The sequence below is a fragment of the Elgaria multicarinata genome, chromosome 3, assembly GCF_023053635.1.
Source record: "Elgaria multicarinata webbii isolate HBS135686 ecotype San Diego chromosome 3, rElgMul1.1.pri, whole genome shotgun sequence".
Taxonomy (NCBI): Eukaryota; Metazoa; Chordata; class Lepidosauria; order Squamata; family Anguidae; genus Elgaria; species Elgaria multicarinata.
Window position 1 is genome coordinate 65,205,747 of NC_086173.1, and position 16,675 is coordinate 65,222,421.

General features: G+C 39.2%; 1 protein-coding gene across 8 annotated transcripts in view; it reads right to left on the reverse strand.

The window, feature by feature from the left end:
- The window catches only part of GABRB2 (gamma-aminobutyric acid type A receptor subunit beta2), a 133,770-nt gene that overhangs the window by 59,037 nt on the left and 58,058 nt on the right, over positions 1–16,675 (reverse strand). For all 8 annotated transcript variants that reach the window (XM_063120542.1, XM_063120544.1, XM_063120543.1 and 5 more), the window contains one exon: positions 2,651–2,733. In XM_063120542.1, the coding sequence (XP_062976612.1) occupies positions 2,651–2,733 (83 nt within the window). The remainder of the gene's footprint in view (positions 1–2,650; positions 2,734–16,675) is intronic.

Sequence of the window (16,675 nt, forward strand, 5' to 3'; positions counted from 1 at the left end):
GAGCAAAGTGGTACCTGGTGGGGTCCCTCCTGTATTAGTGGGCTTACCTAGTGGCAGCAGTGGTAGGCGGCAGCAGCATGCTAAGGAGCTTGGCTGAGCTGCCATTTTAATGTTCCACTATACCCTGGAGTGATGCTCTGCACAGATACAAGCCTAACCAGGTGGTTCACCCCACCATTATTAAAGCCTCATTAAAATCTAAGATCATGATGGGCACAATATGGATTAAGCCCATAGTGGAATTGATGACTCCAAGCCATTGTTCAAAAATCTTGGGTCCCAAAAGCAAGGCAAAGCCATTTAATTGGGTTTAGCAATTTCATTTCTCTCACATATGGCTTTTCAGTTCAGTCTTATAATTTTAATGTTGTTGATTCAATTGCAATGAATTTTATTGTATCCATAATTGAAAACATAGTACTATGTGATAAACCATTATAAGTCTTTTAGAACTGGGCAGCACATAATTAAATAAATAAGACTGGAAGTCTGAGTGAGTACAAGAGGAAGGACTGCCTCCATTTTTTCAATGGATCCTGTTTGGGCAATGTAAACTGCAGGCATGGGGATCCCATTCTGGATTAGATAGGGTCCCCTGTACTTACTTTGGAGTTAGTGGGGGAAAGGCATTGGTACTAGTTATGGCTTCAAAGTAATCTGTAGTTTGATCGTGAGATAGCTGGAATCAGAATCAACTGTAAGAGACAGACCATATTGTGGTAGCCCCTCTTTGCAGTTCTTCACAACATCTTTCTATTGCCTCATACACATTTTCAACATAAAGTGCACCTAAGTAGATTACAGAAAACAATGTCACTAGTTTTTAAATCAACTAACAAAAGGCTGCAGTTGATAGCAACAGAAAAAAAGAATGCCAGGGGGCATACAACTGCATGTAATGGTTTGCTTATCAAGAATGTAAGATAACTGAATATAGTTTATCAACAGTTTTAAATTTTAAACAAGTCTAAAGCTCCAAATCAGGTCAAAGTAACATCGTCGTCCTTCATAAACAGTTACATTCAGGGTATTGTGTTGAACAGACAAAATTATTTCCACAAGCAATGTTGTGTCCAACGTGAACCATGAACACATACAACCCATAAAGAGCACTCTTACGGGCTGTTTACTAGATTCTGCCTTAGCATCATTAACATCTCCATAATAATTAGAACCAACTTCTCTGGAGAGAAGTACAGACATTGAAGCTGATGCTCCCCTAAAACAATGGCCCCCACTGAATTCCCACCTCCAGCTCTGCAACCAAATCCATCTCAAGTCATGCCCCCATCATTTTGTCCACATCATGTCTCTCATGCAGAGGCCAGATACAAATACAGGCAACAAGGCATACTTTGCATACTCCTGGAAAATACACGGATCTTTCAAATTAATCACAATTTTATGGAAGTAAAATTCTGAGCCACTCGAAGAGATACAGATTAATGGGCACTGGGAAAACAGAAGTACCTGAAATTCTGTACTGGACTCAAAAGGTGTAAAATGTGACGACTGTAAAACCTAAGCATCCTACAAATTCTAATGCTCTATAGATTGTGGAAAAATACTTTATGGATGTTTACTTTTAAAAAGAATTACCTAAACGTATTCAAGTTTAAAACTAAATGCAAACATCTGGTAGGCAGAATCCAAGAGGGTGCTTCCGCCCCACCGCTACTCTTCCAGCCCACCAATTCTGTTGCACAAGCACCTTCCACCACTGCTTGCACCACAGCAATTTAGAGCTTCCAGGGCAACCTGAAATGAGCAGAAACATTTATTTCTGGAAGGAAGCAGGACATAACGTGATGCAGTGCATCCTGAAATACAACTGCCACTTTCCAGAGATGATGTTGTGGCATTCAGTGCATGCCACCAGACACTGTTGAGAAGCAGTAGCTGTAACCATGAATGTGTTGTGTGTTAGAGTGGACATTACTTGCTCTATACTGTTATATCTGTTATATCCATGTGAAGTAATTTACTAAAATTTGAGTCGCTAATAAACCATCTAGCACCCTTTCCTCCTGCACAAGTGTTTCAATAAATTCAGCCAAACAACTGAAGGTGTCAGGTAACTCACGGCATGCAATATTTATACAAGCTACAATAAATGTTTTATAGGCTGATATAGAAGATGCAGATTTTACAAGGTAAACACTGAAAAGATCAAACACCATGAATCTGTACGGAGAGGTAGAGAATAGTAAAAGCACAGATAATATTGACATCACATTTGCATAGGAAACCTAACTGCAGTGTGACACGCATCACTGACACCAATGACAAATCTAAACCCTTCATTTAAAAAACGGAAACAAATAGCAATCCAGTTCAGCAGCAGGGAAGGATAAAGAATTGATAGTAATCCTCATACTCCTCACATAAACTCCAAAAGACATTTGAGTGAGACTTTTAAAGCTGAAAATTGTCCATCAAACTCACAAAATAAGTTCCCCTAATCCTTGTGCCACAAATTACTAATCCATCTGGAGAGCTAAATTTGTTTTGTGTGTTTACAAGGATCTAAATGTCATCAGACAGAGGGAACAACTAGGTTAGTAGCATGTAGGGGGAAAAAAGTTAAACGTCTGAATCAGTTTGAGCATGCAGTAAGAAGGATTTACAAAAATAAAATAAAAATACTCACAGCTCTCTATCTCTAGTGTGCAGTTTTGTTCATCTAGGGGATATCTTCGTAGGTCCATCATACATGCAGCTGTTGTTGTAATTCTAGAAAAGAAGCACATACAAAGGCTACTTTACGGATTTTGTTCAATCTGTTTGAAATACAGCTGAATGACAAAAAAGTGGATGGTTAGAGAAAAGACATGCATATTTGAAAAGCTGTCCACCATTTCTGACTGAGTTTAGGACAATGTGAATGCATTTTTTCATTGCTTGATAATGGATCAGAGTTTTATTTAGCATTCATCTAATGTTTTCTAGATACTAAAAATCTAATATCAAGAGAAAACCAAGAGAAGAATCAGCCCAAACTATTTATTTATTTATTTATTTAAAACATTTATATCCCACCCTATATCATTAAGATCTCTGAGCGGCGTATAGATAAAAACATACAGCATAAAACAATAAATATGCACAGTAAAAAACAAATTAAACCACGATCCAAGTTAAAACAATATATAATTTAAAAGCGGTAAAAGCAGTTAAAACAGTTAAAACAATGTGCCAGTGAGTTTAACCATCAAAAGCTTTGTTAAAAAGCTTTTCGGCGCCTCCTGAAAACATCTTTATTCCAAGAAGCCTTTCTTTAACATGCAGCCTTGGATTTCTGTGTTGTTGTTTTTTTTTTTGCTTCTTTTTAAATTTTGTTTTAACTGTTTTATTCTGTTTTTATTTTCATTTTACCTTGTACACCGCTCCGAAATTTTTTCAATGAGGAGCGGTATATAAATATTCTAAATAAATAAATAAATAAAAAGCCATGTTGCTAAGAGCTCCCAGGAGACCAATAGCAGCAAGAGACCAGCTGAGACAGTGCTCCCACACTATCCAAGGGGCCGCTGAAAGGGCCTGTGTTCCCTGAAGGTAAGTCTGGGCCAGGGAGTTCGCCCTGTCCTCTTCTGAAGAGATCACTAACAAGCTGGGGAAAATACAGCTGAAAATACAAATCGTCCTAGCTAAATATTTGTGTGCCCCTCAAGTCGGCTGACAAAAGGCCCCAATCACTGCTTGTGTAAAGTGTTTTAACTTGCTACTTTCTGTGTGTGTTTTTTAAATGGTAGGATTTAAAATATTGCTTTCGTTTAGCATATTTTCTTTAATAGTTTTATGTTGTTGATGGAACCCTTTGGGTTGAGAATGTTTGGACAATATATGTATGAGGTGTGTGTGTGTGTGTGTGTAATTTTATGAGGAGGCCTCCTAAGTGTTTCTTTTTGGAAGTCCTAAAAATGAAGATTTCTGCTATTATTATTTTTATTCAGGGCACTGTACTTTTTTTATTCAGTTCATACTTTTCTTGTCAAAGAGCTCAATCCCAGCCATCTCTGGTTATGTTCTCATGAGGACAAACGTAACGTGTGAAATGAACATAGATTGGGAGCCTTGTTCTCATAAACCTATATCTGGGTTGTATCACTTCAGTCTGCAGGTGCCAGGGGCTCATATAATTGAATGCTTCTGTGTTTTCCCGATACAGAAAACTAGACGTCACAGAGAAGAGTTGTAGCACAACTTTCTTCCTGACATGTTAGTTGTCAGTGGGCTCATCTACACCAAGCAGGATATTCCACTATGAAAGCAGTATATAAAAGGCAGGAGCCACACTACTGCTTTATAGAGGTATTGAAATGCATTGCAGGATCTACACTACTGCTTTACAGTGGTACTGAAGTGCACTGACAACTGTTGGGGTCCATGACATATCTACAGCAAGCAGGATATAACACTATGAAAGTGGGGTGAAAGTGGTATGTGGCATGTGGCATTGGCCCCTACAGTTGTCAGTGCACTTCAATACAGCTGTAAAGCAGTAGTGTGGCTCCTGCCTTTTATATACCGCTTTCACACCACTTTCATAGTGGGATATCCTGCTTGGTGTAGATGAGCCCTATGATTGTGTGTGTGTGTGTGTGTGTGTGTGTGTGTGTGTGTGTATGCATATGCAATGGATCTGCAGGCTGAAGTGGTACAGCCCAAATGCAGGTTTGCCACCTCATTTGCTGTTTGTGAAAACTAGGCCTATGCATTTCTGAGTGATGAAATTGAAATCAAATGGAAAAATCTGCTATGTCAGAAAACATATGATTGAGATCTCTGTGACCCAACACAGTCATTTCTTGTCTTAACAATGTCTACAAATTGGCCACCACTCAGGTGGAAGTTCTCATATTACAGAGGTAGTGCCTGTACTTTAGCGAAATAGATACACAATGTTACAAATCGATATATATGAACCTAATACTGAATTAAAAAAAAAGTTTATTCTGTTAAACAGTACATTCAAATAGATTTGTACTTTCTGCTGTTGAAAAATGCTTTGCAAAATGAGGACACATTTCAGAGACATATCTCCCCTTCACAAATATTCTTCAGGCTATTTACACGCTATATATTGCACACATTTTGTGACTCCAAACACCATGAAATATGCTATTTTTAACATGCATTAGCAAACCTTTTAGATGTTGGTAGGAACATCTGCACCATCAAAATGTATTTACTGCTAGATTTGAGGAAGGAATTGCCTGAAGCTCTATCAAGGCAAACAAGTACAGTAGCAAGATTTTATTAACTGCATTCTGTTCACATCTTTAGAAGAGAAGGTAAAATTAATTCTTAAAGCCCTGTAATGCCGAAATCATCATCAAAACTAAACGGGAAAAGGTAAAATTCTTAAAGCCCTATAACGATACATAGTAATTTCTAGTTCTTGAATTTTGAACCTATTTTTATATTAAAGATATACATTGCTCTTTAGCAGAACTTCAAGAATCTAAGAATGTGTCCTTAAAACAAAAGCATTCTATCCTGCATGAAACATAGGATGTATATTTAGTATGTGAAAGCCCATATTTTATGTGGAAAACTCTGTGAAATTATCTGTGACCCATAATGGGTTAATTAAACCACTGCAGTTCATTTCACCCATGATGGCTTAGTGTGTCATCTGTGAGCTCTTTTCCCACCCATGGGATCATCCCGAGACTGCAGAAGAAGTGGGCTAGAACTGCAGGGTGATATCCCGGGGAAAGGGAGGGATCATCCCTCCCTGCTCCTGGGATCCCATCATGTGGACGTACAGGGACAATCCTGGGGCAATCACCGGGATATCACCCCATCTAGCTATGGCCTAAGCATCCATGGGTTAATGGGACGTGTGAACAGGCTCACTGAGAAAACACACACACACACACACACACACACACACACACACACACTGCAAAGTAAAACACAAAGTTGTGGGGGGGTTTGCTATGGGAGAAGGTCCTGGGAATGTTCTACTAAATAAAGATATTCCAGCACATCATACCACCAAGACTGGCTGCCATCTTCAAAAAACTCTCACTTGTGTGAACCACTCATCAGTCCTACTAATCAGTTCCTCTCACATACTGGAACAAAGACTGAGAATGCATCCTGAATTAGAGCTTTCTGTACAGCATCTCAGGGGAGCATGATGTCTCATCCATCCTGCAGTATTTTTAATGATTAGTACTCACTATTCCTGCTGTCAGGCAAGGGAGAGGTAGTGAAAGTGAATAACTATTGAATAATTTTAAAAAACCTTGCCAGTTTAAAAGACCAGAAGCTAAGGCTATCTCACCTTGGTCCAAACTCCACAAAACCAGAAAATTGGAAGCTGGTGTGCCCTGTCACCAGTCATGACGCTGTGAAGTGCCACAAATTGTGATTGCTTGGAATTTACCCCCATGCACCCACACTTTTCCTGGGTCTTTCAATCCCAAATCCAGATTGGGAGGATGGAGTGCTTGGACCAGCAAAGATGCTCCACATTGACCTGGTCCTATATTGCCTAATGGCTGTCTGGGGCATGCTGGGAGTTGTAGGACATCCCTCTGACCAAATATGCATAGGATTGCACCTTTAATATATTTTGCTGTGTTGTTTTGAAAGGAAAACCTTCCCCACATGCAGGGTTGCTGGGTTGCTACACTGCTCCCTGTGACCGTTGGATATTCACAGCATTTTGTTAAGTTCTGTGTTTTTTTAGGCTTTGGGCAAGAAAATCCAAAGGAGCTTCCTTTTCAATCCAGTTAGATGTTGTGGAGTGCTCTTGGCACTAAAGCAACATTGTCAAGAAAATCTAGAAAGAGAACTATTAGGCTACAGAGTTTTACCATTTATCTAAAACAGACGCCATAATTAGTCTCCATGTTTTGCTTAACAGGTGCAGTATTGGCCTGAGGTTTTAATTTTAATAGAGAATTCTAGTATTGTCATTTTTCTTTACAAAGACTGCAGTTCCTTTCCTACACCTCAAAAAGTATACAAAGACTGTTATTATTCTAACCCCTTCCTTTTATTCAAAAGATCATATGTCACATATACACAGAGAACATTCTGGGGAAAATAAGGCAAATATGAAATGCAAGAAGAGTTTCTGAAGTTCCTAATTCCCCCACCCCACCCCACCCGATCATATATTGCAAGCACACCTAGATTAGGAGTAAACAGACATATACATCAGATGGCATGCTCAAGTTGCTAATTAGCAATCTTACAAATGATTCTCCAATATACAATTATTTTCTGCAGCTGATTGCTTGCTTTTATTAGAACTCTTATCAGGACTCTTCCATGCAAAACTGACTGAGCTCGGGTGACTCTCATGTCTGAAATAGTTACCAAAGCTGTGCACTTGTAGCTGTGCCCAGTGTTCACTTCTGCTCCTTGGAAGGAGGCCTGTTTCGTGACAGTTGGAAAGGTTGGCAGCAGCCCCAGTTATAATATATGGAAATCTGAGGACAAAACTGCCTTGTGATGAATTTCTCTCCTGCAAGGAGAGATCAGCTTTGAAGAAAAATGGTTATGGGTTTCAGCAACAGTATTTTCCTCTTTTCTTCCAATTTGCTGCCTGTGGTAAAATTCAGGATAATTTTGTTTCCATGTCCCTTGTAGTGGGGGAAATGACCCTCCCTTCTCCTTGCACATTAAGATGAAGGAGGCATTTAAAAGACTCTAAATTATAGCAACATTCAGGTAAATAGGGATGCCTACAAAACTTCCCCATCTGGATTTCTCTACAGATTTTGGGATTCCAAACAATGGCCTGGTTCAGACAACATGCTTAAACCATGCTGCTTAACCACAAAATGGTTAAGGGAATGCTTTAACCTTAATGCATTCCCTTAACCATTTTGTGGTTAAGCAGCAGGGTTTAGCGTGTTGTCTGAACCAGGGCAATTATTATTAAGCCAGGTAGGCCATGCACTTCTTAACTGAAGCTAACTGGCTACAACTCAACCTGCTGCTTGCCAACTGCTCCAGGTGATTGCCCCTCTCAATATACTGGAAACAGGGATTTTGCTGGCACTTGGGCATACAGTTAGGCTGAAAGATAGTGACCCAGTTCAAACAGGGCTTTCCTGGGTTGTTTTCTAATCTGGAAGCAAATTGGAAGCGGGAAGTGGGTGGAAGGCAGCATTCTTGCTCACTCCAACCAACCATGGGCTTAGAAAACACCCCAGGAACACCCCATACCTGGATTGTTTTGCATTATATGCGAACCTGAAGCTTTGGGTTGTTGAGAAGCAAACATCCCAGAATTTTAACCAAACAACAAACCATGGGATAAAACTCTGGGTTGTTTCATCCTCAACAACCCAGAGTTCCATTCTTGGGTTGTTTTATAAACCAGATGCAAAGCTGCAGCTGAGGGTGGCAGGAGGCAGTGTGTTTGCGGCCCTGACAATCCATGGGTGGTTGTTACATATGAACTAGCTCAGACATTTGCCCAATGCTGGTCAATACATTTCATGGTAAAGCTGAAACCTGAACCCAGACCTCTTCAGTTCTGTCCACTACACCCCACTGGCTTCTCTCATGGTAAGTGTTATATGAAGGCTTTATATTACATTAAAAAAAATAAAATGGATTTTAGTGGGATACACTTATATAAATCAATCTTGATCAACTCATGGATCTATTATTAGTGAGATACTTCTTAGAACAGGCTGAGTACTAACTTCGTTCTTTGATCCTCAGCAAAAAGCACCTTTTAATCTATCAGAAACTGTCTGGTGGACGGGACTATCTACTTGCAAGCCATCTGGAAAAGGACATGATAATTTCTGCTGTTGTTCTATGGAAAAAGAAAGGGAATTCCCTATGCATGAATTGCACTTCAGTGAAAAAGCAATTGCCACTATATTGCAGAGTTTTCTTCAAAGTCCTGGCACAGCACAAAGATAAGGAGGCAATGTTGAATATAATGCTAAATGCTGAGCTGGAAATCAGGAACTGGGTCACAACATAAAAGAGGACTTGTAGCCAATGCTTCTACTACTACATTTTCCTAGCTGCTGTGGAAAATAATCTGAATTTTGGAGGGGGTGAATCCATGTAGAAATATAAGACATCCCATGACAAGCAGCCTTTCAGCTCTTCACAGGAAACACTAGTAGGAAGACCAGAGTGACAAGGCATCACTAGTACACATTCTCAAGGAAGTGCAAGACTTAAGCTATGAAAGCAAGGATAGGCTTTAAGATTAAAGGAGACACTGGGTGACAGGGGCCTTAGCTAGACCTAAGGTTTATCCCGGGATCATCCCGGGGTCATCCCTGTTCATGTAAATGACACACAGGATATCCCAGGAGCAGGCAGGGACAACCCCAGGACGATCCTGGGATAAACCTTAGGTCTAGCTAAAGCCTGAGTTGAATGAGACAAGGAGTGAGAGATCATTATTTAAAATAGCATTCATCATCCTACAATAAAAAGTATTACATAGTTTCTTGTATGGAAATTGATTTGACTCTTGAATTACTGTATTCTGACACAGAAGTAAAACTATTCATTAAGGAGTGCTATACCAAACGTTATGTTGCTGTCCCGCTCAAGAGGTAAGTCTCTTGCCCGGCTTCGCCCATTCTCTCTGGCTGCCCCGTTTGCTTGGAATGCTCTTCCAGAGCAACTATGTACCACGAGTTCCATTGTATATTTTAAAACGCATTTGAAAACTCATTTGTTTTCAATAGCTTTTGGTATTTTAGCTTGATTTACTGTTCTTATTACTATGATTATTCTCTTATTTCTGTTTTGTGAACCCCTTCATATGTTTTAATGTGATTTTAGGTTGTAAGCCTCTAGGCAAGGTATCGCGGTTTTATTTGTCTGTTTTGTACAGCACCAAGTACATTGTTGGTGCTATATAAAATAATAATAATAATAATAATAATAATAATAATAATAATACTAATACTAATACTATGTGAAAGCAACCAGGAGCAGCACTTTAAAAATGTACTATTTTATGATGCATAAAGTTGTGCCAATCTTGTAACATTTACTTAATTTCATTCTTCCTAAGAAACTAACCAAACAATAACACATACAGGAACCCTTGGAAAACTGTATTAGTACATAAATAACCTGTAGTCATTAAGCTATATTGGACCAAAAGATACAAAGTGCCTTTGCCAAAGATACTTAGGCTGAGTCTCCAGAACCAATAGGTTTGGAAGCTGACATGTGTGTTCCTCTTTAAGCGTGTTTTAAAGTATGAAGGGTTGGGGTGGGTAGGAGCGTGGAGCAAAGAGTGCTGTTGTAATCTTTGTGCTCTGTCACTAGGTGTCACTACAGTGCTGCTTGTTTCTGTATACATAAGGTGCGTCCAGACAGGGCTTATTATTATTGTGCAATCACTGTTCATTCACAGAATTCTGCACGGGTTCAGATGTCATTATCTCCCATTTGTAATTCCCTCATGTTTTCCCACTGCTTCTCTGTTGTTGTTGTTTTACTACAAAAAAAGTCACTTAATGGTGGAAAGACAAAACAGCTGCACAATGTCTTTTGACTTACTAGGACTAGAAGCCAGTTGTCTGGAAGCCCCACAGTCCCGAGGAAAATGGACTAAAGCAGAGCCTAGAAACAGAGCATTGAAAAGAACAGAGACAGCCAGTACAGCTGCTTCTGCACCTGATATCCAAAGTTGGGCAAGACAAATCTCTCCAGGTTTATGGGGCAGGTTTGTTCACTCTCATTATATGCAAGCAAGCAATTGTGAATTGAAACCTGGACAGATGAACAGCAAGATGATTAGTGAAAACGGAGCTTATCCAAAGCATGCTAGGATACAGTTTCAACCACAGGTATCAAAGACCTGCGTGAAATACAGATAAGGTCAAAAACAAGGGACAAAGGTTTCTAAAAACGTTAACCCCAATTATTGCTGGAATGGAAGAAGCTTCTGTAATTTAACTCTAACGAAGTGAAGAATGTATTGCTGTACTCTATTCTGAATAAGTAATAACACTACCATTCAAAAAAATCCTGTTTTAAGATAGTACAGCACCATGTACATTGATGGTGCTATATAAATAATAATAATAATAATAATAATAATAATAATAATAATAATAATAATAAAGCTTCTGACTGCATCAAGCCCTTTTCTTAACCAAAATTATACATTTATTCAAAACATTTTAATTCTGCCCTTTGTCTAAAGGGTTTAACAAAATCTCATATTCTGTTAAAAAGTAGGGTCCTAAGATTTCTGCATCACTAAAGTGCAGGTATGTCAGCATCTTAAGTTTTCATCGCTAGCCAGCTATACCAAAATAAATTATTATTTATTATTATTATTATTATTTATTTATTTATATAGCACCATCAATGTACATGGTGCTGTACAGAGTAAAACAGTAAATAGCAAGACCCTGCTGCATAGGCTTACATTCTAATAAAATCATAATAAAACAATAAGGAGGGGAAGAGAATGCACCAAACAGGCACAGGGTAGGGTAAAACTAACAGTATAAAGTCAGAGCAAAATCAAAAATCAAAATCAAAATCAAAATAGCAAAAACAAAAATAAATATTTGTTTATTCAATATTGGGACCTGTACAGTTCATTTACAGCAAACTTTCTCCAGGATATATTAACACAGACGGTTGGAGAAAAAGAATATAATTATTGTATCAATGTGGGAAAATAGAGACCCACCTACAGTATGCAAGTGGAAATCATTTGATGAATATGTGCTTGCTTTTCAAAGTTAGTAAAAAATACCCCCCCCCCAAAAAAAAAACCTGAGAAAAGAAAGCCTAATGAATTTAGTTTGTTTGGGGTATTCTTATATGACTGTAGCCAGACTTTGTTTCCTAACAAAGCTCAATTATTATTATTATTTATTTATATCGCACCATCAATGTACATGGTGCTGTTGTAAATAAAATAAAATTTGGTTTAAATGCATTCTTTATCGACATATCTTCAGATTATTTTAAAGTGATAGCAATCAAATAAAAGGATTTCACATTGCCATGAATAGTTGCCAGCCCTCTCAGCAGACTCAATAATCCATCTTGAGTGTCCCTAAAAATACTCAACCTGGACATCATGTTTTAGTGGGGCCATTCAGACAACACTTTAATGCACACTCTGGGTTGAGTGTGGGTTGCTGTTGAATCATGTGTTGTTTGTTGAACTGTGCATTAGTGTGTTGTCTGAATGTCCACAGGGTGGCTTGTTAATCATGCAGTATGGCTTGTTAACCACTCTGAACAACCCAACAACAAACCATATGTTCTTAAGATGGTTTGTTTGAGAAAATAAACCACACTGCATGGTTAACAAGCTGTCCTGCAGACGTTCAAATGAACATGCTAACTAACAGTTCAAAAAGCAACCCATGGTTCAACAACAACCCACACTCAACCCAGAGTGTGCATTAATGTGTTGTCTGAACAGCTCCAGTGAGTTATTGATTTGGAAGAAAGCAAACCATTTTGCCATCACTTTCTTTATTCTTCAAATATTAATGCCATAATTATATGGAAGTTGAATAATGATATTCAAATAGCATTTCATATTTTGGTGAGGTTGAAAATCTTTGTTATGAATGACTAGTGCAAATGCAGTCTCCACGTTCTAGGCAGATTTTACAGAAAGCCATATTGGAAGATTCATGACAGAGCTTGCTGCTTTAATTCCACAAGAGGAAGCAATGGCTTATGTTTTTAGCAGGCTGATGCTTCAATTCTGTAATGGATTAAGTCCCAGTTTCCAAGTCATAATAAAACAGGATTTCTGAATGCTGCCCAGTCACTAAATGTGTAAATGGAGTACATTAGCTTTAGGACTGCAACCTAAAGCTAAGTCAGGACGGCTTTGGCATAAGCAGGCTGTGGAAAGCAGTCCTACAGCCAACCTCTGGGGCAGACTCACAGTTGTTCTCCAATAGGCAAGGCAATGCAGAAAAAGATTCCCTGTAGGTAAGAAGTTTGCAAACTATCAAAATAATACATTTTCCTTTAAAGTTACAGCACAAAAAGAACAACAGCTATGGTTAATCTATTTGCTAACATATCACTGCCCTATATGCTGGCTCAAGTTCTCTTGCATATAGAATTTTCATTCACTGATACAAAATTAATAAACGTGTTTAAGCTGAACCAATATTGTGGTATTGGCCATCTTCAATTTCACTGCAATACCAGTCCTTTTCATGTATTGTGAGGCTTCTATGAGGCCTGGAGGGGGGTGATATTGCTTGTCTTCTGACCTATATGCATTCATTTGTATGCATGAGGGGGGGTGCCTCTTCATACCTTTTAATGAACATATGCTTTTTGGGAGATGAATCTACTGATTACATGATACTATTGCCTCCTTCTCTACACATGCATATAGCCCTATGATGACTGAAAGGGGCTTTTATATCATCATTAATAAAATCACAAGTAGTTTCTCAGTTACATAAGAATATAAGAAGAGCCATGCTGGATCAGACCGAGGGTCCATCTAGTCCAACACTCTGTTCACACAGTGGCCAACCAGCTGCCAATGGGAAACTCACAAGAAGAACAGGAATGCGACAGCAACCTCCTTCCCATGTTCCCAGCAACTGGTACAAAGGAACCAGTTGCAGTATACAAAGGAATACTGCCTCTGATACTGGAGGTAACATATAGCCACCAGGAGTAGTAGCCACTGGTACCCTTCTCCTCCATGAATCTGTCTAATCCCCTTTTAAAGCCGTGCAAACTGGGGGCTGTCACCACACCTTGCGAAGTGAATTCCATAGTTAAATTATGTGGTATGTGCAAAAGAATTTCATTTTATCCATCCTGAATCTCCCACAAATCAGCTTCATGGGATGACCCCGGGTTCTAGTATTATGCGAGAGGGAGAAAGATATCTCCCTATCCACTTTCTCCACACCATACGTAATTGTGTACATAATTTTGTATTATGTCTTCCTGGCTGTTGTAACCTTCCCTCACACAGGAGTTGTTCTAGACCCTTGATTATTTCATTTGCCCTTTTCTGCCCTTCCTAGATCAAGCAGCTCCCCCACTCTTGCAAACTCTCCAATAATGGTATGATACGTATTACTATCTTTGACATTGTGCATAATTTCTTTCTTGCCTTTCTGTGTTTTTAACATTCTATACCCACTAGTATTTCCTCCTGCTAGATTGCATTTTCTTAGATATAGCTATTATCAACTCTAATCTCAAAGATAGGGCTAGTTAGATAGGGACCTTCATTAAGCTATCAAATTAGATTACTGGTATATTACACAGTGCTACTAAATTGTACTCTTCAATACAACTTGGCTAGTGTATTTATTAAATCAGTTATTTTAAATATTAAGAACATACGAACATTAGAAGTGCTATGGTGGATCAGACCAAGGGTTATTGACACTAACTGGCAATGGTTCTCTAGTTCTTCAACCCCCTTTTAAAGCCATCCAAATTGGTGGCCATCACTATATCTTGTGGTAGTGAGTTCCATAATTTAACTATGCGTTGTGTGAAGAAGTACTTCCTTTCATTTGTCCTGGATGTCCCACCAATCAGCTTCATGTGATGACCCGGGATTCTAATATTTTGAGAGAGGGAGAAGAATGTCTCCCTGTCCACATTCTCCACACCATGCATAATTTTGTACACCTCTATCATGTCTCCCCTTAGCCTCCTTTTTCCCAAGCTAAACAATCCCAGTTGATGTAACCTTCCCTCGTAGGGGAGATGCTCCAGCCCCGTAATCATTTTAGTTGCCCTTTTCTGCACTTTTCCTATCTCTATAATATCCACTTTAGGTGTGGTGACCAGGACTGTACACAGTATTCTAAGTGTGGTTACACCATAGATTTGTATAAGGGCAGTATGATACTGGCTCTTTTATTCTCAATTCCTTTTCTTATAATGCCTAACATGGAGTTTGCCTTCTTTGCAGCGGCCGCACACTGGCTTGACAGTTTCACCAAGCTCTCCACCACAACCCCAAAATCTCTTTCTTGTTTGGTCACCGCCAGCTCAGATCCCATTAGGGTGTACATTTTTGTCCTTAATACATAATCACCATTAATTTAATAATGTTCTGATTTTTTCCTGTACATTTCTTTTCCCCAGTGCTCTGTTCAATCACTAGCATTCCAGTGCAAACTGTGGGTGGAATCCTCATCCCACTGTAGGAAAAACAATACTTATAATGCCTTCAACTGAGCTGGAAAGTACCTCAATTCACTAGTCTATCTTTTTATCTGCCAAGACACTGAATATTGTTCCACCAATCTTGTAGATCACAGATTTAGATTGTATTGAACTCAGATGAACAGATGAAGCTTAGGGGAAATTAAATGAGGTGAAACAGGCAAATGGGATAAAAAGACTTGAGATAGATGACATCTCTCTCTTTCTCTTTTACCAAATTAACACACAAGAATTGCAAACCGTTATTTTACATAACAAAGACTTTTAAAAAATAAATAAAACCTTCTTTTCTTATTTAGAGAAGTAAATATGAAGTTGGAAAAAAACCTGATATCACAAGAATGGGAAAATACCCAACATTTCAATTTCCTGACTATTTCGTGACTGTATACTTAATCTTTTTATGGTATTTATCCATAGCAAAAATAACTGAAGAGGAAAGGTGGAGGAATAGGGATTTGAATGGCAATATTTATGAAAAATTAATGTTTTAAGAATCTGAAGTACAATTTCCTGAGTCCTGCTGCATGCTGGAAGAAATATGCAGTTCATATTGGGTCAGACTGTATCTTTAGAAGGGCACATAAAATAGGACACACCAGAAATAAAAGCAGATTCAGCTGAATTTCTTTTCTTATTGGTTGGAGAGGAAAGAATGATGGAATGGGGGATGCAGCAGCTTCCTGACCAACATTTTATACTGAGTGAAACAAACAAGTCACTAAGGCCAGGGTAGACAGGGTGAAAGGGTGCTGATCTCGCGATTTTATGATCGCAAGATCATCGCCCTCATTTACACGTGGCATGCGATATCGTGGCCACCATTTTGTTTTAGTTTTTAAAAGAGAATGAGCACACGAGCGCTCGTCTGCAAAACAGTAAGTTTTTTTAAAAAAATAACAATAATTTCCCAGCTCACCCCACCCCCAATGGGCGCAGAGCTCCTGAGAAGCACTGTGCCCCGTGCCCAGCTCCCGGCTCCTCGCAGTTACTCGCGAGGAACTGGGACAAACCGTGATGGCGAGCCACACTTTCCATAGTCTCAGGATCATCCCTAGACTCCGGAAAAAACTGTGAAAAAAGGTAGGGTGATATCCCGGGGAAAAGGAGGGATCATTCCTCCCTCCTTCCAGGATCCCCTGTGTGTCATGTGGATGCACAGGGATGATCCCCGGGATATCACCCTGTCTAGCTATGGGCTAAGTATGCATGGTGTGGAGAATGTGTATAGAGAGACGTTTTTCCTCTTTCTCCCATAATACTAGAACCCAGGGTCATCCCATGAAGCTGATGGGTGCAAGGTTCAGGACAGATAAAAGAAAGTACTTCTTTACACAGCGCGTAGTTAAACTACGGAATTCACTACCACAAGTTGCGGTGATGGCCACCAACATGGATGGTTTTAAAAGGGGGTTAGAGAAATTCCTGGAGGAGAAGGCTATCAATGGCTACTAGCCCTGATGGTTATGTGCTACCTCCAGTATCAGAGGCAGTAAGCCTACGTTCATCA